A 26,090-nucleotide genomic window follows, 5' to 3' on the forward strand; every position below is an offset into this window, starting at 1 on the left:
CGAAATATTGGAGTACAAGTTATATATTTTATATTATGAAGATTTTAATGGAAAAAAATCTGAAAACCTCGAGAAAACCGAAAAAATTCGAGCAAAACCGAGATTGAAAATCTCGATTTTTGTTGGTTTGATTTGGTTTAAAGATTTAAAAACCCAACATAATTGATTTGGTAATTGAAAAATTGGAACCAACTCGACCTATGTATACATTTGTTTGCTCTCGAGAAGAGAATTCCTTTTGTTAGAGGCTTCATTGAGCAAGCAATTCACAAGCCCGATTATCACCTCATTGTATAAAACAACATTGAATGAATATGAGAAGAATGGACTACTAGGACAATAAAGGGGGTGTTTGGTATGAAGAAAATATTTTTAAAAATATTTAAGCCAATTATATATGGAAAAATTGAAAAATCACTATAGTTTAGAGTCTAATAACTACAATTTGCATAATTAACATTTGTAGCTACTATATAAGGGTATATATAAAGGATACAATCAGTATTATTTGTTCGTGCAATGAATACAACTAAAGTAAAGTATATGAAAATAATATGTTCTTGTTGAGATTTGAACTCAAGACAATTCTAGCTAAGCAAAGGCTCTAACCAATTGAGCTATGAGAGTTTGTTGTTCTCTTGTTTCAATTCAAAAGAATTATTCTCTTCTTTCATGAATTTTTCATAAAATTCAAATACAATTACGAATGATAAATTTACTGAAAATACAGTATAAATATTTGAATGGTCGCATAATTTTCCCAAAATATTTTTCTCCCTACCAAACACATCAAAAGTCTCACAAATTCTAGAGCTTTACCAGAGAAGTGCAGCAAGCAAAAGCCCATTGAATTAAACAATTACACGCAACTAATGGTGCTTATAGTGTGATCAAGAAGTTCACAACTAAACTTTATTCTGTTTCCTTTTTAAAACTGAATAAATCTCAAAACCGCGAAGGTCCAAATATACTCTGTACTTTCGAAAATGATTTAAAAATACCCCTCGTTATACTATTGGATTATTTATACCCCTGCAGTCATACTTTGGGTTCAAATATACCCCTCATTTAAACGAAGGGACACGTGTCATCGTCCTGTTGGCCAATTCTAAATATCTCCTAATTAATTAAAATGACCCATTACCCATACCCGAAAAGCAATTTTCTAAAGCAATTTTTTTTTTTACTAAAAACTGAAAACAACGAAAATATTTTTTTTTCCTTTAAAAAAACTGAAAAATATTTTCTAAAACAATGTTTTTGTAAAAACCAGAAAAAAAACTGAAAAATAATTTTCTAAAGCAATTAAAAACCGGAAAAAACTGATTTTTTTAACTAAAAATTGAAAAAAAAGAAAATATTTGTTTTTTCAGTTTTTACAAAAATATTGCTTTAGAAAATTACTTTTCAGTTTTATTTTTTAGTTTTTACAAAAACAATTGCTTTAAAAATTATTTTTTAGTTTTTTTAAAGCAATATTTTTCTAAAAACTAGAAAAAAATATTTTTGATTTTCTCAGTTTTTAGTAAAAAAACATTCAGTTTTTTCAAGTTTTTACAAAAATATTGCTTTAGAAAATTGCTTTTCAGTTTTTTTTCTTCCAGTTTTTACAAAATTCAGTTTTTTTAAAGCAGATTTTTTGTAAACACTGGAAAAAAAATATTTTCGTTTTTTTCAGTTTTTAGTAAAAAAAAAAAATCAGTTTTTTCCAGTTTTTACCAAAAAAAATTGCTTTAAAAAATTATTTTTTGGGTATAGGTAATAAATTTTTTTAATTAATTAGGAGATATTTAGAATTAGCCAACATGACGATGACACGTGTCCCTCTGTTTAAATGAGGGGTATATTTGAACCCAAAGTATGACTACAGAAGTATAAATAACCCAATAGTATAACGAGAGATATTTTTAGACCATTTTCAAAAATATAAGGGTATATTTGGACCTTCGCCTATCTCATAATCATCAAGTCGAAGTAGTCAAAGTTTGTAGCTTTTGGTGGATGTACAAGGAAATGGTTTTCATAGTGGGTACTCCAATAATATTTATGCTTTTAGACCAGTATATCCCATTCAAACAATTTTCTACCTATCTTAAATGAAGTCTTGAGTAGCCAGTTTTGGCGACACCATCGGACTATTGGAGTTAGATGTGAGAGTAGGGGGCGGGTGGGCGGTGACGAAAAAAAAAAAAAATCTGAAAAAAAAAAACCTTTTTGGAGAGGAGGGGCGGGGTAGGCGAGAGAATGGGGAGGGGTTGGGGTTAGATGTGAGAGTAGGTGGAGTTTTTGAAAAATATTTTACTAACTTTTTCTAGGGAAGTCATTTTCGTCCAATTTAAAGAAAATGTGATATCTAGTAAAACATTTTTCAAACTATTTTGTGCAACCAAACAATGAAAAATGGGAAAACATTTTCTGAAAAATATTTTTCGTCATACCAAACACACCCTAAATCACATCAACTTTTCATTATTAAATAAATGGTTTAATGGGATAAGAATACATATTAGTTAACCATAATTAAGTGACATAAGTTTATGCGCTAACACATTGATTTGATATAAACATGAGTGTGAATTAGTTCTTACTGTTGCACCTTTTTCTTTTTTCCATCAAAGATTTTAGTGATGGGGACTTGCAGCATTTCAAGTACAGATATATGTAGCAGTGTGAGAACAATCTGCATGTGTTTCATTTGATGAAAATTGTACATATCTATAACGTGAGAAATACAATGAATAAACCCATGTCCTACCTTAGAACGAATTTCAGAAGAAAAATGCTGGAGTATTTTCATAATAATATGTAAACTTTCTTTTTCCAAAACAAAAACAAAGTTTATTAGTTCCTCGCCGCACAAAAATTCTTTAAATGCTCAACTTGTGTTGACAGTAGTCCCTGAACTTTGGCCAGCCTACACGATTGATCTGTAATTAATCGATATGTTGATGGATTCTCCCATGGAACAATTCCATATTCGTCATTGAACCGTTCCATTCTTTCAACAAGGAATTGCCAGAAGAATGATCCTGCCCCGGACCTGTTTCTCTTTGCAGACTTGTATATAACATCAAGAACCATTTTGAGGAATCTATCCCGTTGAGCTGGTTCAAAATCCTCGTTATCATTTGACAAACCAAATTCAGTAAACAGGACTGGCTTTTTCAGTTCCCTGTCACCGTCTTCTATGTGAGAAAGCATCCATTTGGCAGCAAATTTCAACATCTCTTCAAAATTTTTGTGGTGAAACCTACAGAAAAATTTTCTTGGCTTTAAGTTTGATGATATATATCCTTTTTCAACGACTTGAACGCCTTATCCCTTTTTCTTCTCTTATTTATCACTAATTCACAAAATTAAGCATAATGTAAAGCTTACCAATGGTCTGGATACACGTGTACGGAGGCAAAATCAACTGTTGAAAGTATAGAGTTTCGGATAAAATCAGATCCAAGATCAGCAGCCCAAACTTCTGGATTGGCAATTGATTTTTTGGGACTTTTAGGACCATAGAATCCTTCGAGCCCCACGGTGAGCAGATGTTTCCTGTCAATTGATTTCACAAATGTTGACATCTCTTCTATCCAGTCCTGTAAATTGGCATAATGCAATTAATTCATACCAACGTGCGTAAATGTGTAAGCAAGCAGAGGAGTCTACTTTTCAAAGATTGGTTTGCTGCATTTTTTACTTAACAGAAAAAAGGAAAGAAGAAAATTTACATGGTATGCAATTATGAAATATGAAGAAGCAATGTTCAGATGTTCCGAATTCAACATGCCATTAAAACAAATCCAAAAGGGAATGAATCCAGTAAGCGTTACAACCGATTAAGATAATGCAGTCATGCTACTAATCTTTTCCTTTATTAAATCAAATGTGTGCTAATATTTAAGATGGCAATCAGAAATGCAGGTAGTGTACAAGAAATGCCAAATGAATTACGTCCTTCATACACATCGAGGACCCACGGACTAATAACGATTCGTATACCAATAAACAGTAATAAATACTCCCTCATCCCATCTTGGATAAAGTGTTTGAATGGACATGGAGTTCAAGCAACAACTGAACATTTTTGACACATATGCTAGTTATATTTAGAGTACCAAAACTACAAACAATTAAATGAGATGGTAAGAGTTCCACATGTCCCTTCACATTTCTCTCACCTAATAAACCATCAGTTTTTATATCAAGTGGGGTCATAATAAGTCATATTAGTAAGGGGATTTTGTTAAATTAAATAATTTCCAAATACAAAAAGGTATCAATCTTCTTGGGACGGAAGGGGTAACTAATTTACGAACAACAACATTAGGCCCCAAAAGCTCAGGACAAGAAGTACTTGAGCTCAGTCATGACATAATTGAATGACTTGTTCTAAACCAAAATCTTACTGAACTGCAGACATTGGACCAACGAAAAACCAATTGTTGCTTGATAAACCGGACAACATTCTCACTAAGTGATAGACTGCTCTCTTGTTCAGACATTCAAATATTGATATGAGGTCAAGTGCAGAAGTTACCTGGAGCGTATCACCAGAAGGATCGGTCATGCAGCGAGGTTCATTAATTAGCTCCCACGCGAAAATGGTCGGATCATCCCTGTACTCTATACCGGTGTATATGTTCCTCCTTGTTAGCACTGTCTGGGAAGATGAAATGGAATGATGATTTAGGTCAGTACTTTAGCATAGAGAGTAACTTTGATATCAATGCCAGGATGTTGCATGTGAGTGCAGAAAAGAGCTAAAAAAGCTCAGCTCATGGCAAGGTCTAATATTTGAACTAGTTTGTAATCCTTAAAACATATTACAAGTGTTATACTAGATCAGAAAGCAAATGCGTCATTCTGGGGACGAACAAAGCAGATGATAAAATTCAGAAAACTGATATAACTCATTTCTTTCACAAGATAAACATTTCTTCAAAGTGCTGGATGTTTATTCAGCCTAGGAAACTAAAACAGAGGAGCTCCACGGCCTTCTCAATCCCCATACCTCACCACTTCAGAATAAGTGGAGGGGGGGAAGAAAAGGTTTGTATCTTACATATGAGCTATTTCATTTAAGGTCTCTATCTCAAGTTAGATACTCAAAATTTGGAAATCCTAGTACAGGAGTTACTTGAAACAAAAGCAAATAAATAGACAGTCTCTATAATAATGTCTTGAATAGAAAATAGACGTACAAGCTCATGGAATAAATAGCTTTTTAAGGCCTTTGTAATATTGTCTCGAATAGGAAACATCAGTTCAAACTCATGAAATAAATAATTTTTCCAACTTAGGCAAAGGCTATTGCTGACTAATACAGAAAAAGATCAAGTTTTAGATGGATGTAATGTGTCGTGTTCACACGAAATACAAACATTGCCACATTTGGAAATACCCACAGCGCAAAGCACAAGGTTATCGATGGAAAACCCATTTCAAGGGAAAATTACCTTGACATAATTTTTGAAATAACGGCGGATGGATGGATCATAGAAGAACGAATCATTTGAAGAGCTTAAAGCAACACCTTCTTCCCATGCCCACTTTACATACTGAGTCTTCCCACCGTAAGCTTGTAGATTGTTAACCAAGCTGAGTATCAGCCTGATCCCATTTCTTCTGGCTTCTGCAATAACATGATCCAATGCCTGCAGCAACAGATTTCTATATTAAATAAAAGAAGCCAGAGGGATAAAATGTATGGATAATTTTTACAACATGCGCTAGGAGTAAGCTACTTGAGAGGTAGTAGATCCAGAAATTAACAACAGTCTATGGACCAGAAAAAATTGCTGAAGAGATGTACAATCATGAAATCTACTAGATTAAGTAGAAGACTTGTGGAGGCAATGGTTTGGGGATGAACCAAAAGGAAACTGGAAAACGACGGATTGGATGCAGTTTCCGTGTTGGTAATATCTTCCTCTAAAAAATTCTTTTTCATGGGCATCTTCTATTCAAAAGGATCTTACTCAATTCAATAGAAACTTAAATTCCACCCCACTTTTTTTCTTTTAAGGCTAAATTGTTCCGCTCATTCAATGCAAAGGGCGAAGAAAAAAAGAAATATTTTGTCCAAAAAAAAAGAAAACATGCGGTTTTGTTTCTTATCGAAGAGGCAAGAGCCCTTTCTACATTTTTTTCTATAACATTGTAGAATAATGAATTGAATTCGTATAGGCATCTTTGTTTTGATTAGGTGACTTCAGATATATGTAACTAAATATAGCTATGTTGCACGGACTCTTCAAAATATTGCCGCACCCCTGTTGGATCCTCCAAAAATGCACTATTTTTTTAATATCCGACATGCACCTAGCGGCACTTTTTTGAGAGTCCGAGCAACATAGAACAATAGTTTACAAGACATCATATTGTAGAATTTAATTTAATAATAAGTCATAATTAGAGCCCATACTATATATATACAAGAGATCATTATTGACTAACAATTATGTAATAATTGCTCTAAAAAAGGCTTAGCACTAAAGTAGAAGTACATAACTATCCAAATGAGACAAAAAAACAAGATTTTACTTACCCTGAACACTTTTTCATCAAATTTTCCAGGGGAAATCTGGAGAGCATTGTAACCACCATCATTGAAAGCCCAAGTTCTACAAACAGTAAGACCCATCTTTGCACTAGCTTGAAGCATAGTTCTAATTCTTGGTCTAGTACTATAATCAGCAGCATGATCCATTAACCAGTAAGAATTCCATCCATTTACATAAAAAGCTTTACCATCAACATAGAACTGAGTCCCATTCCTCTCCACAAAACTGAGATTTATTTCTTTACTGTAATTTACCCACAAGTCCCCAAAGGACAAATATAGGAAAGCAATAAATGATGCAAAGCCAATTATTGGATAAAACAAGCCATTTCCTGCTAACATTCTGCTCATAGATGATTTAACCATTACAGTTAACAGGAAAAAAATTACCACACTGCCGACAGTAACTAGTGATAGTGAAAACAAAACCCCAAAGGTGCTAACTTTGAACTCCAAATCTAGGTATTTGATGAAAATAGAATGTAAAAATGTGATCTTTATACCTTAGATCTCTTTAACTCCCCAATCTTTAGGAACCCCACATGGGAAAAATGATTTCAAACAATAATCAGATCCCCTTTTGGAAATATACCAAAGAGATAACTTCAAGATTAGCCAAAGTCCAAGAATTGCAAAAATGGGACCTTTTTTGGTTCCAAGAATGGGGGAGTTGAACTGAATGTGTTCTAATGATTTCTCGTGATGGCATTTATAGATTTAGAAAAAAGTAAGAAAGTATACCTAACAATGTAACCTATCAAAAACCTGTCAAAAACATCATGAGAATTGAGAAAACTTAAGGGAAATGATGATATGAAGAAGAACAAGATGGCAGTGAGGTGGAATGTTGGTTTCAAAAAAAATGCAAAGTGGTTTGCTTAATTAGATCTGAAATCTTGATTTCATGGCTTTTATTTTTTCTTGAATATTAAAATTGTAAGGAGCAAGTCATACCAAAACTCCAAACTTTGGGCCATTGTTGATTTAAGCCTTTCATCTTTATGTTAATTTCATTTTTTTATATATATATATATAAAAAAAAATAAGGTGTCCCCTTTGGTCATGTGCCTACTCCACTGGTTAGCTTCACTAGAACCAAAATACTGTGCAGTAATTAGTAGTATGACTTTTTAAAGATTTTCTTTAGCATATTATTTGCTGGACTTTTGATAAATTAACTGACAAAAATGGCTTCTAAGATTTCCAAATTGTCATTGCCCACGTGAGTACTGGGTATCCTTTTTGTAGTTTCGTCATTTTTAATCCACATGATTGATTCCATCATTCATGTACTTTCTTTCCTCTTTTTACACTCCTTCTCTTGCCAAATTCCAACTAGCGAAGCTTCAATCTACATTAGACCTGCACAAGATTATATGAAGCTAATTCATTTAGTTTTTTTTCTATAATTCTGGTGCTATAGATAGCTTGAGTACATTTTAACTAATTTTACAGTTATTTATTATTTTTTACCAGGCACAAATATCACACAATTCTGTCCACAACAAAAAAAATAAAACAGAGTGAGGCTTATTACAGTAGACGGACTCAGAGAAGGATGTAAGATTTCTAAAATATGGGTGCACCACTGAAAAAGCGAGAAAAAAATATTTAGTGGAAATATCCAAGTTCTTTTGGATAAATAACTAAATATTCAACTCAGTGCATTGATCAACCTTTTGGGGGGCAACTGACAATATTAGATCAATTTTACGCAATAATAGAAGTGGTAGAGTTATTTAAAGTACGGAGTAGATCCACTCTATATGTTTATGTTTACTGTAACAGAAATTCCTCCAAATTTAGGGGACATTTCATTTACTACTTTAAATTAGTAAAAGATTAAATTATTCAAAATAGTAACGAGTTTTTTACCGACAAGTTACATAATAATACAGCTAATAATAATTTTATGATTATCTAAGACATATATATTTCTTCTTTGATATATTGTCACAGACTGACAAACAATACTGAGAAGAGCCAAAGTGAAATAACATGCTCCATACTAGCACATACTGCTTTCTCTCCGCGTTAGTTTGCTTTGCCTCCGTACTTTAATAAATATGACTTATTAGTTATTAGCGTATAATATTCGAGATCTATAATATGCGTAATAAATTTTGTTTACGTTAATTGAGGAAAGTACTTACAAAGACATTTTCGCTGTTGGTAGTCAACGAATTAAGCAAATTAATATTTGAATGTTCCGTCCATTTAACACCAATCAAGCCCATCTTCTAGGCGTGTCTTATGGAAATTTGATATCAATTCAAGTAACCCTTTTATGATATTTTTATTACTTTGAATTAAAAAAAGTTGGACGGAATGGTCCATGAATAGTGGAGAAAAGAAGTTAAGAATTTTTTTTATTGGAATCCTAACTTTAAAGCTCTTCTTTAATTCCTTCAAAATCTGTAGGTTATAATTAGAAAACAACAAGTGTAAAGTCTTTTTCTTCTTCCTCTTTCTTACCTTTCATTTTTATTTTAAGAACGAATGAATTTAAATGAGAAATGAGTTAGGACTGGAAAAAGCGTATTCACATTCTGTGTGTATACCAATTCAACAAATACAAAATATGTATCTTTACATAAAATATTATGTATTACTTAACCACAATTACTTAATACACATTCTCACTTCAAACTTGTTCTTAATGTTGAAAGAATAATAATATTAACGTAATTGATATAAATACTGAGTGTGAGAAGTTTTTCCCAAGCTAAACATGTCAAAACACTATCCTAAATCCAAATTATGAACAATAAGGAACAAAATGTGGATATTTTACCAACTATATATAAATGCCGTCGGACTCTAAACAATCAAATAATGTGTCTCTAAGACTCTAAACTAAAAATTGGAAAATAACGATTTCGAACAACAGTTTGGCACAAGGTTATTCATTCCACTTTGAACACACTCAATTAAGTAATTGATTATTCCTTAATTAATAGGTTCCTCAGTCATAGTAGTCAAACGTTGTCTATGGTTCAAATGGATTAATCATAGCTTGATCATTATCGGTTCTTTTAACTCAAGGTTAATAATATTCCCTAAAAATATTAATTATTTTTTCCCTCTTTTTTATGTGGGGCAGCATTAATTAATGCACAAATTACTAGCCTTTTTGGCCAGATTTTCACATAATGATATACTTTTCTAAAAGTAGTATACTACTTATAATATAAAAACCTCAAAACAATTTCCAAACAAAAGCTTAATTATTCTCCAACTTGCTACCTCAAGTATCATCACTCTCCGACAACAATTTCATTATAATAATTCCATGGCAGCAGAAATGTCGTCTGATATTGTTAAATTAAAGCTTAGGCAATAAATGTTGGTAATAGAATCTGACTTTACCTCTTTATTTTAATTCTTTGATTATGATGTGCCTAATTGACTGTTCCTCTTTTCTTTCCCCTTTTTCTTTTCTTTCGTTGTGGTCAACAAATGTGAGTGTAGAACATTTCTTTATATTGCAAATAAAGTTTAGAATCTAGATATGAAGAGTCAATCACGTTGTTCTTTTCTTCATCATGCTTTGAAATATATGACAATTTTGACCACAAAGACCACCTTACCATTTTTTAATTAGCCTCATTTCTTATGAACTTCAAAAACGAAAAATTGTGCTCAATTATTAATTTCAGATTGTGATTTTTTCATATCGATTTATTTGTATGAAAAGTTAATTGTATATCGATTTTTTTTTTTTTAAAAAAATAAAAGTTTTAAGTAGTTAGTGCTAAAGCTTGTGACTTTTTTCATATTTAAATAACTAGATATTAGCCAATACTACTTTATACTTTGACTCGCTAGTAGTGAAAATAAGAATAATTTTAAGAATAGAGTGAATACTATTTGGAAAGAAGTCAAATATAATTTGAACAACATACACAAAGTGCTGTTTGATTATTGAAAAAGAAAATTTTCACAATTGACAAAAAAAATCGAAATATTTGAGACGATCAGAAAATAAGAGGATCTAATTCAGTTATGAAATATGGCTTGGAAAACATATAATGGGGCAAAAAGTCGTGCACGAAATTCATTAACATAAAATTTGACGCCGAAATAAGGGATGGCAACTTTCTTGTAGCATGCTAGTATTTTTTGTGACAAGAAAAGAAAAAGGCACCGACAGTAAAGCAGTAATTATCAAGCAACTGCTCAATTGCTCAGTCTGATTTAATTACGTACAAAAAATAAAGGTCTAAAGATATTTTTAATCTACTTTATCTAAATAATTAGAGAGTAGAAACGAGCCGCATAATCCAAACAAGCAACCCTGGCTCTATCATTTGGCTCTTTTCTCCTTTGCATTATTCCCCCTCTTGCACATTCTTTTCCATTTTGTTCTTTCCTTAGGAGGTCAATCGAGTGATCAAAATGGCTCAGTTCGACTCCGTGATAGAGTTAGGAATTTTTTTTTTAATTTCCAACAAATAGCACCGGATCCGGCTCCGGCTCCGCTCCTGTATAGAATCTCTCTAATTTCAGCCTAATTTAATGACATATGTCATTTTTCAAATCTAAAGGCCAAGAAATCAATCTCTAAACTAGGGTTAAAATTAAATATTCCTATAATTTAGCCTTTCCTTAAATCTAAAATCCTTTACTTACATGTAGGGGTATACATAGGTCGGATTGGTTCGAATTTTTTAATTATCAAACCAAACCAATGTGTCGGATTTTTAAATTTATAAACCAAACCAAACCAACAAAGTCGGGTTTTTCAATCTCGGGTTTTTCGAATTTTTTTCGGTTAAGTTTTCATAGCATAAAATATGTAACTTGTGCTCCAAATATTTCTTAAGTCCTAGTAAAATACAACTATATAATGTATTTTCCAAGAAACTAACACAATAATATGAGATAAGTCATAGCATTATACTAAAATATTCAATAACAAAGATAAAATAATAAAATTACATAAAATAAATATTGTTAATTAATAAGCCATAATAAAAATTAACATAATCTAAAAATACTATATAGGTCATGCTAAAATAAATATAGCTAATAAGTACTAATATTAATTACATAACTAAGCACTAAAGAAAAAGATAAACTTAGTTATGCATTTTTATTATAAACCAATATAAAACTAAAATAATTATCCGACACTATCGTCATTCATAGTATTGAATTGAATTTCTTTTGTTAGCATTAGTATTGATTTGAACTTTGTTTGAGTTACTACATTATGGGCTTTAAAATTTATTTATCATTCAAGAATGTTAAGTCAAAACTTGAAATAATACATTAAAAGATAAAACTGTAAAAAAGTTTAAGAAATATTTATAAATTACATTACAATAAATATTTATATGTATAAAATATTTTTAAAATTTATATAAATATACTATCGGGTTGGTTTTGTTTCGGTTTGACTTTTTTTTAGTTAAAACCAAACCACAACAATTATGGTCGGGTTTTATTTTCCAATACCAAACCACATCGATTTTTTATTCCAGTTTGACTCGGATTATCGGTTTGGTGCAGTTTATCGGTTTCTTCTTACACCCCTATTTACAGGGATAGTGGGATACGGTATCAGCAAATCAAATCCTTTCATGGATTTTTTATTTTTACTATTCTTTCATGAATCAAATCTCCAAATTGTTAAACTTTTTTCTCCCCAAATTCTAAATTCCTTCAAATGAGATATTATTTTCTTAGGCATCGTAACTTTTTTATTTTCACAGGGACAATTTCATTTGTGTTCTTCCACCTTTTTTGTTTCTTAGAAACCAAATAAATAGATTTTTTTTTTGTAGCAGGCAATTGGTTGCATTGATAAATTTTTTTGATTGAAGTTAATGTGAAGAAGAAATAACGAAAAAGGCAAATTGTTAATTCAGAAGAGGAAACTTGAATACAAAAATATTTCAATAAGGTTAATATTGAATCATATTACATATCTGGATGAAAAAGATAGTTTCTCTATTATTGCTTAAAGGAACTAACAACATCGTACCAATTAGAAATGGTCAACATAATAATTTATAATAGCAAGCTGGTACTAAATTATTGTAATGTCACGATCTAATTTAGGATTATGACCGGCACTTAGGAGCAAGTACCCCTAAGTAAGCCTCATCAATATTTTACGGGAAAATCGGACAGAGTTTTCCCTATTTTAGGACCATCCAAAATAAACCTGTCTTAGAATCAACAACACGATCAACCAATATCACCAAAACGAATTATAATTCTCATCAACGAAGTATTTCCAACACAATAATACTAACTCTAACTCCAAAAATACGATAAAAAAGTCTAATACGAATCGCAAGTTTATATCAATAAAAAAATATTCATGACACTAATAAAAATGACTATGGAGCGACTCTAAACTCCATAGTACTGGACATACAAATTCCAACATATGTGTGTTACAGGCTTACAGCCTTGATGCAAAAATAAAAGCTCAATTCACAGCGGAGAATGCCAAACTTTTCTAAGCTCCTTTGAGCCTTAATATCATGTGCTACCAAACTGCCTTAAACAATACTTCTGGCGCTTGGTTCCGCTTTTTTATTGCGTACAACCTATCAAACAAATCAAGTTATAATATCAGAAAATAACAATTATAATGAAGCCCACATTTGAATTTTGATATCATAGTCTACTTGCTGATCAATTTGGCATTGAGGAGAATTTGGAAATGAAGTCTGATTTTTCCTCTTGGCTTTTTCCATAAAACTCTTTAGTCTAATATTAGAACGACGAGTTGGTTGCTTTCTTTTTAACCCAGTCACCTTCGTGATATTTGTATTATCAACAAATACTATCTCATTTGGCTCATTTTGAATAACATTGCTTGGAATTGACTTTTGAGATTCTTTTCTCTTTTTTACATCCTTTAACTTTGCAATTATCTCATTCGCATAATTTGCAACCAATATCCTTCGATAGATTCTGAAGCTTCATTTGAAATCTGAACAAAAGTTTGGCATATATGTTTATACCTCGCAGTAACTTCAACTTTTGGATCAGTTTCTGTTTACCCTAAAATTCGAGTAACAATTAAACTTATTTAGTGATTTTAAGGATACATGATTTAATCCAATACCAATTGATAAATAAGGAACTGAGTAGATAATCTGAATAGTAAAATAAATCAAACCAGTGTTTTAGCAGTGCTTTCGACCTCGATTCGGGATGGTCTTGAGGTTGAGTAAGAAGAACAGTAAAGAACAAAAAATAAACAATGATGAACAGTAATAGATAGAGAGAAATAGAGAGCAATATTTTTGTATATGTTTTTCAGTGAATCAATCCCCCTTACAAATGAGTGGGATCCCTATTTATATAGTAGATGAATCCTAAATAAGGTACAATTCTAATAACGGAAACAAATCCTATGATTGGCGTTAATAACCGCTTGATTCGATCTGTTCCGGGATTTCCGCCGAGATCTTCAGTCGGTTGCTAATATTTCGCCATTCCGTTATTATGCTTTACTCGAAGTCGGTCATGCTCGGTCTCGATCTTCAGCGAGCATTTCGATCTTCATGCTCCATACTCTGCCATTGAGCTCGAGCCTGGTCTATTACGAGCTTTCTCTCGAGGCAGCTCCTCGTGCCTATGAAATCTGACATGCCCGATTTCGACCTTATACAGTTTCCTTTGCTACCAAAATGACATCCATCTTATTCAAGTTTGTAGCCTCTTTTGTCCACATCTTTAGTATATATTGTTCATGTAATAACCCGAATTTTTTTTATATACTTATTAATTATGAGATTAGAGAATTAATGTTTATTCATAGCTATTGGGTCAACTATTAACTTAGTGGGAGAAATTTATTATTAATATATAAAATAGTGTATTAGTTAATTTATTAGTGGGCCAATTAATATTATAGAGGGATAGTTGGATAATTCTGGGCCCAGCCACCCCAAATTGTTGCTCTCGTTTTAGAGAGTATTAGGGCAGTGGAGTAAGAGAGCATTGTTCCAAATTGCTGCTCACGTTCTTGGTTCACAAACACGTTCTTGGTTCACAAACACATAAACAAACACATTGGGTGGTTGAAGCACATCAGAGAGCTGCTATTTGTGAAGATTCTTCATAGCTTTATATGGTTCAGGTACAGATGCTATGTTGTATGTACTTTTAATTAAATGTTGGCAAGTAATTATGGAGAAATATAGTGTAGAAGTTAATTAAGATGCCATAATTGAAAGTAATTATTAGGTAATGATTATATTGTAATTATTATAATAATTAAGGGATTAAGGATATGTTTCATTGTATAGTTTTTGAGGAAAAGAATTACTGACTTCTACAGCTACAAAGTCCCGATTTTTACGGTACTAGATTGGACTTTCAGTGATTAAGTAATGATTAGCCCATAATTTATAAATAAAGTAATGATGATTCAATAATTAGAATGGTTTATAATGAGATTGGGTGGATTAAGGCATTGTCATGCATTCTACAACTGCACTGCTGCGGCATTCATGTTCTGCGTTTGCTAATTTGTACAGATTTTTAGTAATTTGATCGGGGGTTAGACTTTGATTTTGATTTGTTCTAAAATTATGAAAATATTTCACCTAGACTAATTAGGACGTGTTATTCAATATTTTAAATAGATTGAGGCCATTGGAGGCCGTTTGGTTGGTGTTCTAGGCGTTGCAAGGTTGGGGAACTTCCCGTTAGCGAGGTAAGTGAGACTTTAAACTTTGATGCTTGCTTTTTCAAAACCTGTTTTGAAAAATATTTTGTCTGTCTGGTCCATGTGTTAGGACGAGCTTGCGCTTGGCAGAATCGGTGGTTTTTGACCGGCCGCATATATATATTATTTTGTAAAAAGCTAAAACTATTTAATAAGTGATTTATGATATGGTGTGATGTGGCGTAGCCTCGTGCTATGGCATTGGGGCGTTAGAATTTATTTCTTCTCTACCGTAATATATTTGGAGCATTGTGTATGCCGCCGTGATAAATTTGGGGCATTGTGTATGCCGCCGTAATATATTGGGGCATTGTGTATGCCGCTGTGATAGATTTGGGGCATTGTGTATGATGTCGTGGACTCGTTAGAGTGTTTGGTTAATTTCCTACACTGCCATTAATGACAAGTCCTTAGTGTAGATTGAGTTGAGATATATATAATGTTGTTGTTGAATAATTATTTGGGCCTTATAGAGTAATTATATGGTGAAAGAATTTCAGTGCTCGTTGTGTGTTTGTATTTTCTAACACTTGTTCCAGGGGTATTTAAAGTGGCGGGACAAGGATCTTACTGGGTTATATTTACGTATAACTCACTCCTTACCTGCATGTCTATGCAGATACTATTGGTGAAGACGGAGCTAGTAACTGACAAGTTCGCTAGAGTTGATTCAGTAATTGAGGTGAGCCGTCGCATTGTTCGTGGAGGCTGCCAAAAGAGTCTTTATTATTTATTCACATGATGTCTTTCGCAATTCTCTTAGATGCTCCATGGTCTAGTGTAGGATTTGGGTTAGAGTTTCAGTATTATATTTCGAGATATTAATTGTTCGTAATGGTTATCAGATTATGTGGATACTTATTTAATTAATCAAATATTGTAAATCAATGGCTAAGGTATGAAAGTATGATTCGCCTAGCGGGTGGTATTAGTTGGGTGCCAGTCACGTCTAAGAGGTAGTTTGGAACGTAACAGTTCAAGAATCATATCCTTTACATTTAGTATGTCCAAGATCTTTAAGGCATGTCTACATAGTATACTCATAAACTCAAACAGTTTGCAGCTGCAAGAAACTCCAGTTAATGATCGCTTAACAGTTATTATGTGCTCCTTAACACTTCCATGAGTGCTAATATTATATGTACACAATTCCCCTTCATCATTGGAGCTTTTATATAAACAAGGATCTTTCCCACTCATTTTAAAACGTATCAAATATAGTTGGGGTATATACTTCCCTAGCATGAACCAATAAAGGAAATTTAACCTTTAAAATAGATATTCTTTAAGTCATACAAAATTTGGTTTATTCTCATTGGCACGCTTATCATCAACTGATCTTTGAAAATGCTTAAATAATTATACAATATCTAGATTAGATTTCGAATATCCCCTTAAAGATCCATTGAAACTCTCACTCAATTGTGTGATGCGCATACCTGCTGAGAATGTATTTCTTCCATATGTCATGACCCATTCCTCCCTTATAGCAAATGTATTTTTCAACCAACTATTATCCCAAGGTCATATTTCTCTAGCATTTCCTGCCATGCACTTAAAAAATCCTCTTCATACTCATAATCCTAAAGCAATTTGCTAAAATCTCCTGAAAATGATGCATGGGCTCTAAAGACATGATTTAAATGCTTGAATGCATTCTTTTCCAAGTGCCATATACACAAGCGATGATATGTCTGTGGCATTATTAATGAGACAACAAAAGATATAACGAAATCTTGATCTGTGATAAATGTTTGTGGTTTCTCTGCAGACATATTCTTAAAGAATGCATTAAAAAGCCACTCAAAAGATTCAGCAGATTCTTCATATAGAAGGGTTGCACCAAATATGACCATTTCCCTATGATTGTTCAAACCAACAAATAATGCCAATGATCGGTATTCTTTATTTGTTCTATATGTTGTATCAAAGGACACAACATCTCCATAAATCTTAAAATCTCTTATCATCTTTCCATCTGCCCAGAAAATATTAGTTATCAAACCTCCATCATCTAATTGTAAAGAAAATCGAAAAGCAAGATCCTCTAGAGTTCGTTTCTCAAAATAATTCACCAAGCTACGAGCTACGTCATGTTTCAAACTATCTGTTTTTTTGTAACGAAGATAATTCTTATGATTTCTCTTACTGTAGCCTAGAAAATATTATCCTCCGGCTTGACAACCAGCATAATCAAATGAAGCTTTAGGACGTATCCCTGAATCGTCTAATAAGTCAATTTCATATGCTTGAGCCATTTTTATCTATTTGTGATTGCAACAGATGAACTAAAGATGGAGGAACAAGAGGATGGTTATGTTTCTCTTCGAATGAAGTTATGCGAAACCTCCCATTTGATTGACGGCTAACAATAACATGAGCCAAGCAACCGGTTCTAGTTTTCTTTATATGTGTTTGAACAGTAGGATCTCGTTTGTCTTTACCTCTGTAACCTTCTTTATAACATATTAATTTTCTTGAAGTCACATACCCGAGTACTCTATTTTTCTTTGCATATTCTTTTCTAACATTAAAATCAATTGCAGCTGCGTATTCATTATAACAATCATATGAATGCTCATCTTAATCAAATTCCATGACAAGTTTTATTGGCACGTTATATCCACTTTGAGAGTCATTAGATATCTCCATAAATCTACATTATAAAAAATATGAATATGACAAATAATTTGTATTCTTAAATTTTGGAAAAACTTGAAAAAATCAAATAATGAATTACAAGACATGGGGTCATCTGCAATCTTATTCATAACTTTTAACTTTTTTGAATCTTTTTCACTTCGAAACTAAGATTGGAAGTCTATACAAGGTTGAATAGAGTCTAATTTTCAAGTGATAAATATAGAGCAAACTGCTATCATGTTGCCTTTTGTGTTTGAAAGTAGGCATAGCCACTAGGAAGAAACATGTTCTTCTCGATCAACATTTTGTGAAACAGTTTGTAATCTTAATTATTCAACTTGTTATGTGTGTTTAATGAATGCATTTTCTCATATTGTTAAATATTGATTTCCTACTTTATTCTCAAAAGTTTAGTTGAGACATATTATCAAGCACATCGTAGACATTTTTTAACACGGGCAATTTGACACTACCAAAATCACAAGAGGTTTAATTTAACACTACAGAAATCACAAGAGATGTAAGATTGAAGAAGAATCTATTTTGTTGCCGTCGCTCTTTGCCCACAATAATATTTTGCTCAACAACTTCTTTCGTGTTTGTTACGACCCAAAGTATCACATGTCGTGATGATGCCTATCTCAATACTAGGCAAGCCGACAATCTAAATAACTCACCATATCTTTTAAGTTTTATAACATAATATTTAAATTTAACGGAAAAAATCTCATAAATACAGATATAATCACTCCCAAAATCCAATGTCAACGAGTAGATGAACATCCAATATGAATACAAAGTCTGACTGATAAAACACCGTCTGAAAGTAAAGAACACTACAATAACTGAAGAAAGAAAGTCAAGGTCAGCGGACTCCAGGCAGCTACCTTGATAGTCTCCAACTGATACCACTCTGATATCTAACAGTCGCCGTGTCTGTAAGCACCTGGATCTGCACACGAGGTGCAGAGTGTAGTATCAGTACAACCAACTCAATAAGTAACAAGACTAACCTCTGGGCTGAAAATAGTGACGAGTTTCGCAGGTACATTCTAGTATAAATAATAGTACAAAAATGTAGGCATGCTTTCAAGTTCAACATTTAAACTCAATACAAGTGAAATAGATCAATACTGCATGATATGAGGAATATGTCATCTCAGTGGAAAGACCTCATGTAATACTGGTCACAAATTATTTGGTCACTCGGTACTATTTATGGTCAATCAGCCCAGGGATATTCTATCCCGTATATATATACACATCGACTGACAGTCAGTCACTTAGTACCGTATAAGGCCAATCCAGCCCTGGGATAATCCATCCCCCAAATAATACGGACAAGATCCATGTCCAGGGAAAACTTTATCACAATACAAATAAGTAAGGGAAGTCCATGCCCTAGGAAGTCCATCCCGAATATATAATCATCTACGCTCACTGGGGGTGTGTACAGACTCCGGAGGGGCTCCTTCCGCCCAAGCGCTATATAAAGCCGATATGGCCTACTCCGGCATGCAGTACGATCCCATAATAATAATAATAAAGAATATAAGGCATGCTGCAGGCGGACAACTCTGATCCATATAATAGTAAAGCCTATAAGGCCTGCTGCAGGCGGGCAACCCCGATCAATATAATAATAATTTATATAAAGCTAATATGGCATGCTGCGACGCACAACTCGATCCCATAAATATCCTCACAATTGATGAATATGACTGAGTATGAAATGTACATTTTTAAAATAATTAATTTAATAGCAACACGACTCCATGGGTCCCAAAATATCAGCACGTAGCCTAAACGTGATCTTCAATAAGAGCCTCAGCTCAATTTCTCTAACACGTGGGAAATGTTTAGACAATAACATGATTCTTTATTTTTTACAGCTTCACATAATTTATTCAAGTCACAATTTCAATGGTTCACGTCCACACGCTCATTCGGGGATTTATACCCTCAGAACTAAGTTTAGAAGTGTTACTTACCTCAAACTGTGTAATTTCTTACTCCGCTATCCCCTTGCCTCGAGAATTGGTCTCCGAAAGCCTCGTATCGAGCCACAATTAATTCGTTTCAGTCAATACAAATTATAGGAATCAATTCCATATGAAAATATAAATTTTTCCACAAAAATTCGAAATTTAACTCAAAAATCGCTCGTGGGGCCCATGTCTCGAAATCCGAAGAAACTCACAAAATCCCACAACCCATTCAATTATGAGTCCAACCATACTAGTTTTACTCAAATCCGACTTCGAATCGACATTCAAATCCCCAAAATTAATTTTATGAATTTTCTACAATTTTCCCCAAATTTTCATCTTAAAATACTAATTGAATGATGAAAACAATGATATATTCATGTATATTAACTAAATCTATGTTAGAATCACTTACCCCGATGAATTTCTTGTAAAATCCACAAAACATCGTCACAAACCGAGCTTCCAACGTTCAAATGTGAAATAATACCCTAACCCTCGGTTATATAGTACCACGTCTGATCTCCCAATGTGCAGTCCGCACATTTTCAAGTGCTGTCCGCATATTTCCAAGTTCTGCGGCGGCAATCCAAATTGTGCGGCCGTACTTCAGAGTGACTGCATTACCAGGCTTCAGTAAAATGCCCAAAACGTTCTATACAAATGTCCAAATATTTAATGCTATACCTCTTTTGCACTCTAAAATGTGCCCTCCGTACTTCAATTGTTCCATAACATCATCAGAGTGCCGAAATGCCCGGACTCGCTCAAAACTCACATCGGAACTCATTCGAGCCACTCGGGATCCCATTCAAATATACCAATAAGCCCTATAACATAATACTGACTTACTCGGGTGTAACGACTCGGCCGGTCGCTTCGAGAATTATAACCCCATTTCTCCCATTTCTACTTCTTTTTGTATTACTCATCTAGATTGTGTTATACCGGATTAGTCAGTTCGGGTCCGGAGTAGTTTCAGAGTGAATTGAGACACTTAGTCTCTAAAGTAGAAGCTTAAGTTGGAAAAGTCAACTGGACATTGACTTATATGTAAATGACTTCGGATTTAAATTTTGATGGTTTCGTTAGCTCCGTTAGGTGATTTTGGACTTGGGAGCGCGTTCGGAATGAGATTTGGAGGCCCGTGGTAGAATTGGGCTTGAATTGGCGAAAGTTAGAATTTTGGCGATTTTGGTCGGTAGTGGAAATTTTGATATCGGGGTCGGAATGGAATTCCGGAAGTTGGAATAGTTCGTGGAGATTTTGGTCCGCACATCTTTATTCGGACGTGGTTTAGCGGGTTTTGGCATCGTTGGTGGAATTCAGAAGTTTAGAAGTCCTTAGGCTTGAATCCGAGTGTAATTTAGTGTTTTGAGTGATTTGATGATTTGTCTAAGTTCTTATGATGTTGTGGGATATGTTGGTATGTTTGGTTGAGGTCCAGAGGGCTTAAGAGTGATTCCGGGTGATTAACGGAACAAGTTTAGAAATTGGAGGAATTGCTGAAGTTGAACTCAGCTGTCATAATCGCACCTGCGGATGTCTCATCGCAGGTGCGAGCCCGCAGAAGTGAGCGGGAGATCGCAAATGTGAGATTGGAGGAGCTGGGCAGAATGTATAAATTGAGAACTTCGTGATTTTTGCTCATTTCCACCATTTTTAACTCGGACTTTGGAGCTTTTGGGGTGATTTTTGAAGGGGATTCAAGGGTTTTCACAGAGGTAAGTTGCTTGAGCTCTAATACTCCTAGCTATGGTGCTTTCCCGTTGATTTCTCATCTAATTAGTGGAATTTTGAAGTAAATATTGGGGGCTAGGGCTTGGGATTTTGGAAAGTGTAATTTGAGGATTTGAGGGACCAAATGATGTTGGATTTTGATGAATTTCATATGGTTAGACTCGTGAGTGAATGAACTTTTGGGTTTTGTGACTTTTGTCAGATTTTGAGACGTGGTCTCGGGGGTCGGATTTGAGTCGATTTCAGATTTTGAGTCTAATTTAGTAGTTTTCTTATGGAATTGATTCCTTTAGCATATATTAATGGTATTGTACTGCTTGTGGCTAGATTCGGGACGCTCGGAGGCCGATTCGAGAGGCAAGGGCATTGCGAAGTAGAGATTTGCTCGGATTGAGGTAAGTAATAATTGTAAATCTAGTCCTGAGGGTATGAAAATCTGGATTTTTGTGTCATGTGACTATTTGGAGGTGACGCACATGCTAGTTGACGGGCTTGTGGGCGTGCACCATTGGGGATTTGTGACTTGGTCCGTCCCTTAGCAACTGTAAAGTTGAACAACCTGTTGTAGCTATATGCTCTTTATGTGCTTTAGAAAGATTTACTGTAAATCATGCTTGATACCATGTCTAGGCCTTATTCCAGTATTGTTTGGATCCTTAGAGGTCGTTTCTTGTCGTCCTCTCACTGCTTTAGTTGATATCCTGTACTTAGTCATGTTCATGCATTCTTACATCATAGCTCAGCCTCTGTTATTCTATTTGTTGCATCATGTTAATGTTGTTTGGGCTGATTTTTTTGATTTCTGAGAGCCCGAGAGACTGGAGAGGTTTATGACTGAGTGAGGCCGAGGGCCTGTTTGTGAGGTATTGTACCTTAGCACGTGACTTGTCTGTGCGGATACTGATATGATATTATAGCACGTGAGTTGTCCATGCAAATTATAGCGCTTGGGCTGTAGGATCCCCTCCGGAGTCTGAACACCCCCAGTGAGTGCAGGTACCTATTGAGTGCGAGTGTCGAGTGTTGAGTGATTGTGAGGCATGAGTGATTGTGAGGCATGAGTGATTGTGAGGCTTGAGTGATTGTGAGGTCGGAGTGATTGGGAGGACTGAGTGATGTTAGCCCGAGGGGCAGTACATGATTTCATCATCCATGCTCATAGTTGCTTTGAGTCCTTGTTTGAGAACTGTTGAAAGATATTTCTGATTGTCTTACTTGAACTTGATTTAAACAAACTGATTTGACTTAAACTCTGGTTGCATAGCATGCCACACTTTATTAAATTCTTATGATATGAACGGTACTTCCATTTAGCTCGTCACTACTTCTCAGCCTTTATTTACTTATGTTGCTTACTGAGTTGGTGTACTCACGTTACTTCCTGCACCTTATGTAGATCCAGGCATTTTTTGTCATGGTAGCGGCTGTTAATATTCCTGTAGTTGATCATTGGAGTTAGCAAGGTAGCTGCCCGGCGGTCGCAGCCTTGTTTTCTTCTTCTTTATCTTCCCATTAGTTGTATTTTGGATTTTTCCTAGACTATGTTAGTCTTGTTGTTGTCGGATCAGTTTTTAGTAGTTGCTCATGACTTAGAGACACCCCAATGTTTGGGGCTTTTCATTCCGCATTTCTATTTTTTGAGTTCAACCCTTGTTGTAGTATTGTGGGAGTCGGCTGGCCTAGTACCATCGATAGGCGCCATTACGACAGGTTTGATTTTAGGGTCGTGACATCGGGGTTTCAAATCACGTCAAGCAATATCGAAATTACATTCACACCTCGATTCGGATTTATGAGTTTCAAATTTTTCAATTTACAAAACTCGTGCCGAAACATATTAAATGAATCTGGAATGACTTCAAATTTGGCACACAAGTCATAAATGACATAACAGGGCTAATCCAATTTCCAAAATCGAATTCCAATCCCGATATCAAAAAGTCAACTCCCCGGTCAAACTTCCAAACTTAAATTTCTATTTTAGCCATTTCAAGCCTAATTTAACTACGGACTTCCAAATAATTTTTCGGACACGCTCCAAAATTCACAATCATCATACGGAGATATTGGAATCATCAAAACTCTATTTCGGGGTCGTTTACATATAAGTCGACATCTGATCACTATTTCAACTTAAACTTTAAGCCTTGGAACTAAGTATTCCAATTCATTCCAAAACCTCACCGAACCCGAAATAATCACCCCAACAAGTCACATAACAACTGTAAAATATAAATTGAGCAGTAAATTGAGGGACATGGTTGTAATACTCAAAACAGCTGGTCGAGTCGTTACAGTTTTTCTCCTTGAAAATTTGTGTTGTTGTTGTTGTAGTAGTTTGTAAATGGCTTAATCTTTTATTTTTCTTCATTCTCGCGCCAAATAATCGTTTTCATTGATCCAAAAATATTTTCCCAGTCAAAATGAAATTCCCAGCAAGATTTTTGGATAGTTGATTTTTCTTTCCAATTTTAATACTAATCCTGCAAGAAAATGTAGTTTAATCATGGTTTAGTCTAAATAAATTTTGACCCTTGGATTTGAAAGATGACAGATGTCACTAAATTAGACATGCACTTATGGAAATGGAGAGATACTGTACAGGAGTTGAGCCAAATCCAATAGCACCACCTCTTAAAGATAAAGTGTTTCAATCTGCATCAGAAAAGCCTTCGAGTACAGCAGGATATTTTTTATAAAACAAGCCACAGATTTTTTTTCTAAGTAAATACCTCATAACTCTTGTTACGTCATGTCAATGTTCATTATCTGGATTGCTTGTAAACCTGCTAAATACTCCTACTGTGTATGCAATATTAGGCCGAGTGCAATCTGTCACATATCTCAAGCTTCTAATTAAGCTAGCATATTCCTTTTGATTTATCACATTATTGTCACTTTGTACAGGAAATAAGTGAACGGTTGAATCAAAGGGATTTACAACATGCTTGCAATCAATAATATTATATTTTTTCAAAATTTTCTCAACATAATGTAACTGGTCAAGAAAAATTCCATCAAATGTTCTAGTAATTTTTATTCCAAGAATAAAATTTACCTCACCCAAATCTTTCATATCAAAATGGCTACTAAGCATGCTTTTAGTTTCTCAATAACATTCATGTTAACCAAATATTAATAAATTGTTAATATAGAGGCAATTAATAACATGTGAATTATTCCAAGACTCATGATAGATGCATTTATCACATTTTTTAATTTAATCAACTTTCTCTCGTGCGTGAATATTCAAATTTTTCATGAATGAAATGTTTTTATTTATTTTACCCCAATTATTTCTAGAATTATAAAAATTTTTTTTTCATGAAAAACATATCACATGTTCATGAAAAATCTAAGGTAAAAAGTTTATACCTTTCCTCTGCTTGAGTTAAGCAAGTAGAAAAATATTTTACCCTTCCATCTCTTAAAGAGAGTGAACTTCTACTTTGATATTCGCTATTTTTTCAACTGCATAAAAAAATGAATGTCTCCTTAAAATTGTTGGTGAAAATACAATTACAGTTGAAAAATAAAATGAAGAAATTAAAATATCTTCAGGCTGAGGCGCAGATATCTCGCTCTCTTTAAGGAGATTCAACCCCGCTGCAGTAAAGTTGTCACGACCCAAAATCCACTATAGGTCGTGATGGTGCCTAACTCCGCCGTCAGGCAAGCTGACATTGATTAATCAACTTAGTTACTCATTTTATTATTTTCGAAATCATAAATCCTATTGAATAAGTAGTGTAAAATCTAGTACTCGTAGAAAACCCGTGATTTTATTTTTTCAATTTTCGTATAAAGTATAAATTACAAGGTGAAATAATTATAATTACGCGAACTAAAATAATGAACACCCAGTAGGTGCCCTCAAAACCTGGTGTCGCAAGTACATTTGCATTTACTAAGGAGTAAAATAACAATACAACATTCGACCAGAATGTAAAACAGGATAAAATAAATAGTACGATGGAGACTCTGTGGACTGCGATGCGTAGCTTGGAATGCAGCTCACATGAAGTCTCCTCAAAAGTTGTGCATACGCGCCAAGATGATCATCAAATAAACCTGCCAGATCCCTCATATTTAGTGCAGCATGAGTACGTAAATCAACGCGTACCCAATAAGTATCTAGGCTAACCCCGGAGAAGTAGTGATGAGGGGTCGATATCGACACTTACTAGTGGTCCAATAAATCAATATGGCAAATCATAAAGAGATAAGAGTACAACAATAGTAGTGAGGTAAATCTGTAATTAACACAATCTTCCAAAATTTCTTTTAACAAAATCAATTTTTCAATCTCGTATTCTATCTCGACAGCTCGAAAATATCAAGTGCCAATAACAAATGGATAAAAATTTCCATATAAAATGCAAGGCATCACTGGAAGAAAAATCTCGCGAATATTCGGACTGCTAGCGATATAACGCGCGATTATGCCGAGGTCGTACGACCAGAT

The 26,090-nt window shown here is 33.9% G+C and overlaps 2 protein-coding genes and 1 long non-coding RNA gene across 3 annotated transcripts; 1 reads left to right on the forward strand and 2 right to left on the reverse strand.

Annotated features, from left to right (window-relative positions):
• Positions 1-2,670: 2,670 nt before the first annotated feature.
• On the reverse strand, positions 2,671-7,563 carry LOC107792185 (mannan endo-1,4-beta-mannosidase 2). The gene is made up of 5 exons (XM_016614379.2): positions 6,542-7,563; positions 5,451-5,648; positions 4,532-4,654; positions 3,379-3,590; positions 2,671-3,250 (listed from the first exon to the last, which is right to left on the reverse strand). Exons 1-5 carry the CDS (start codon positions 6,920-6,922, stop codon positions 2,842-2,844), a joined length of 1,323 nt encoding a protein of 440 aa, XP_016469865.1. The 5' UTR covers positions 6,923-7,563; the 3' UTR covers positions 2,671-2,841.
• Positions 7,564-14,477: 6,914 nt separating this feature from the next.
• LOC107792178 (uncharacterized) lies at positions 14,478-16,137 on the forward strand. The gene is made up of 3 exons (XR_001649471.2): positions 14,478-14,663; positions 15,172-15,242; positions 15,874-16,137. It is a non-coding gene; the product is annotated as an uncharacterized LOC107792178 (long non-coding RNA).
• A 700-nt stretch (positions 16,138-16,837) lies between these two features.
• On the reverse strand, positions 16,838-17,512 carry LOC142167804 (protein FAR1-RELATED SEQUENCE 5-like). The gene is made up of 2 exons (XM_075227777.1): positions 17,440-17,512; positions 16,838-17,361 (listed from the first exon to the last, which is right to left on the reverse strand). The coding sequence occupies exons 1-2, from the start codon at positions 17,510-17,512 to the stop codon at positions 16,838-16,840; spliced, it is 597 nt and encodes a 198-aa protein (XP_075083878.1).
• Positions 17,513-26,090: the final 8,578 nt, after the last annotated feature.

This window comes from Nicotiana tabacum, chromosome 2 (genome assembly GCF_000715075.1).
Source record: "Nicotiana tabacum cultivar K326 chromosome 2, ASM71507v2, whole genome shotgun sequence".
Taxonomy (NCBI): domain Eukaryota; kingdom Viridiplantae; phylum Streptophyta; class Magnoliopsida; order Solanales; family Solanaceae; genus Nicotiana; species Nicotiana tabacum.

Bases quoted from the DNA above. Each gene is read 5' to 3' on its own strand.
- LOC142167804 (XM_075227777.1), bottom strand. From the start codon at position 17,512: ATGGCTCAAGCATATGAAATTGACTTATTAGACGATTCAGGGATACGT. The intron at 17,362-17,439 runs GTTGTCAAGCCG...ACAAAAAAACAG, and splicing joins AGCTTCATTTGATTATGCTG to ATAGTTTGAAACATGACGTA.
- LOC107792185 (XM_016614379.2), bottom strand. From the start codon at position 6,922: ATGGTTAAATCATCTATGAGCAGAATGTTAGCAGGAAATGGCTTGTTT. The intron at 4,655-5,450 runs GTAATTTTCCCT...TCATCTTCCCAG, and splicing joins ATTTCAAAAATTATGTCAAG to ACAGTGCTAACAAGGAGGAA. The intron at 3,591-4,531 runs GTAACTTCTGCA...GCCAATTTACAG, and splicing joins CTTCTGGTGATACGCTCCAG to GACTGGATAGAAGAGATGTC.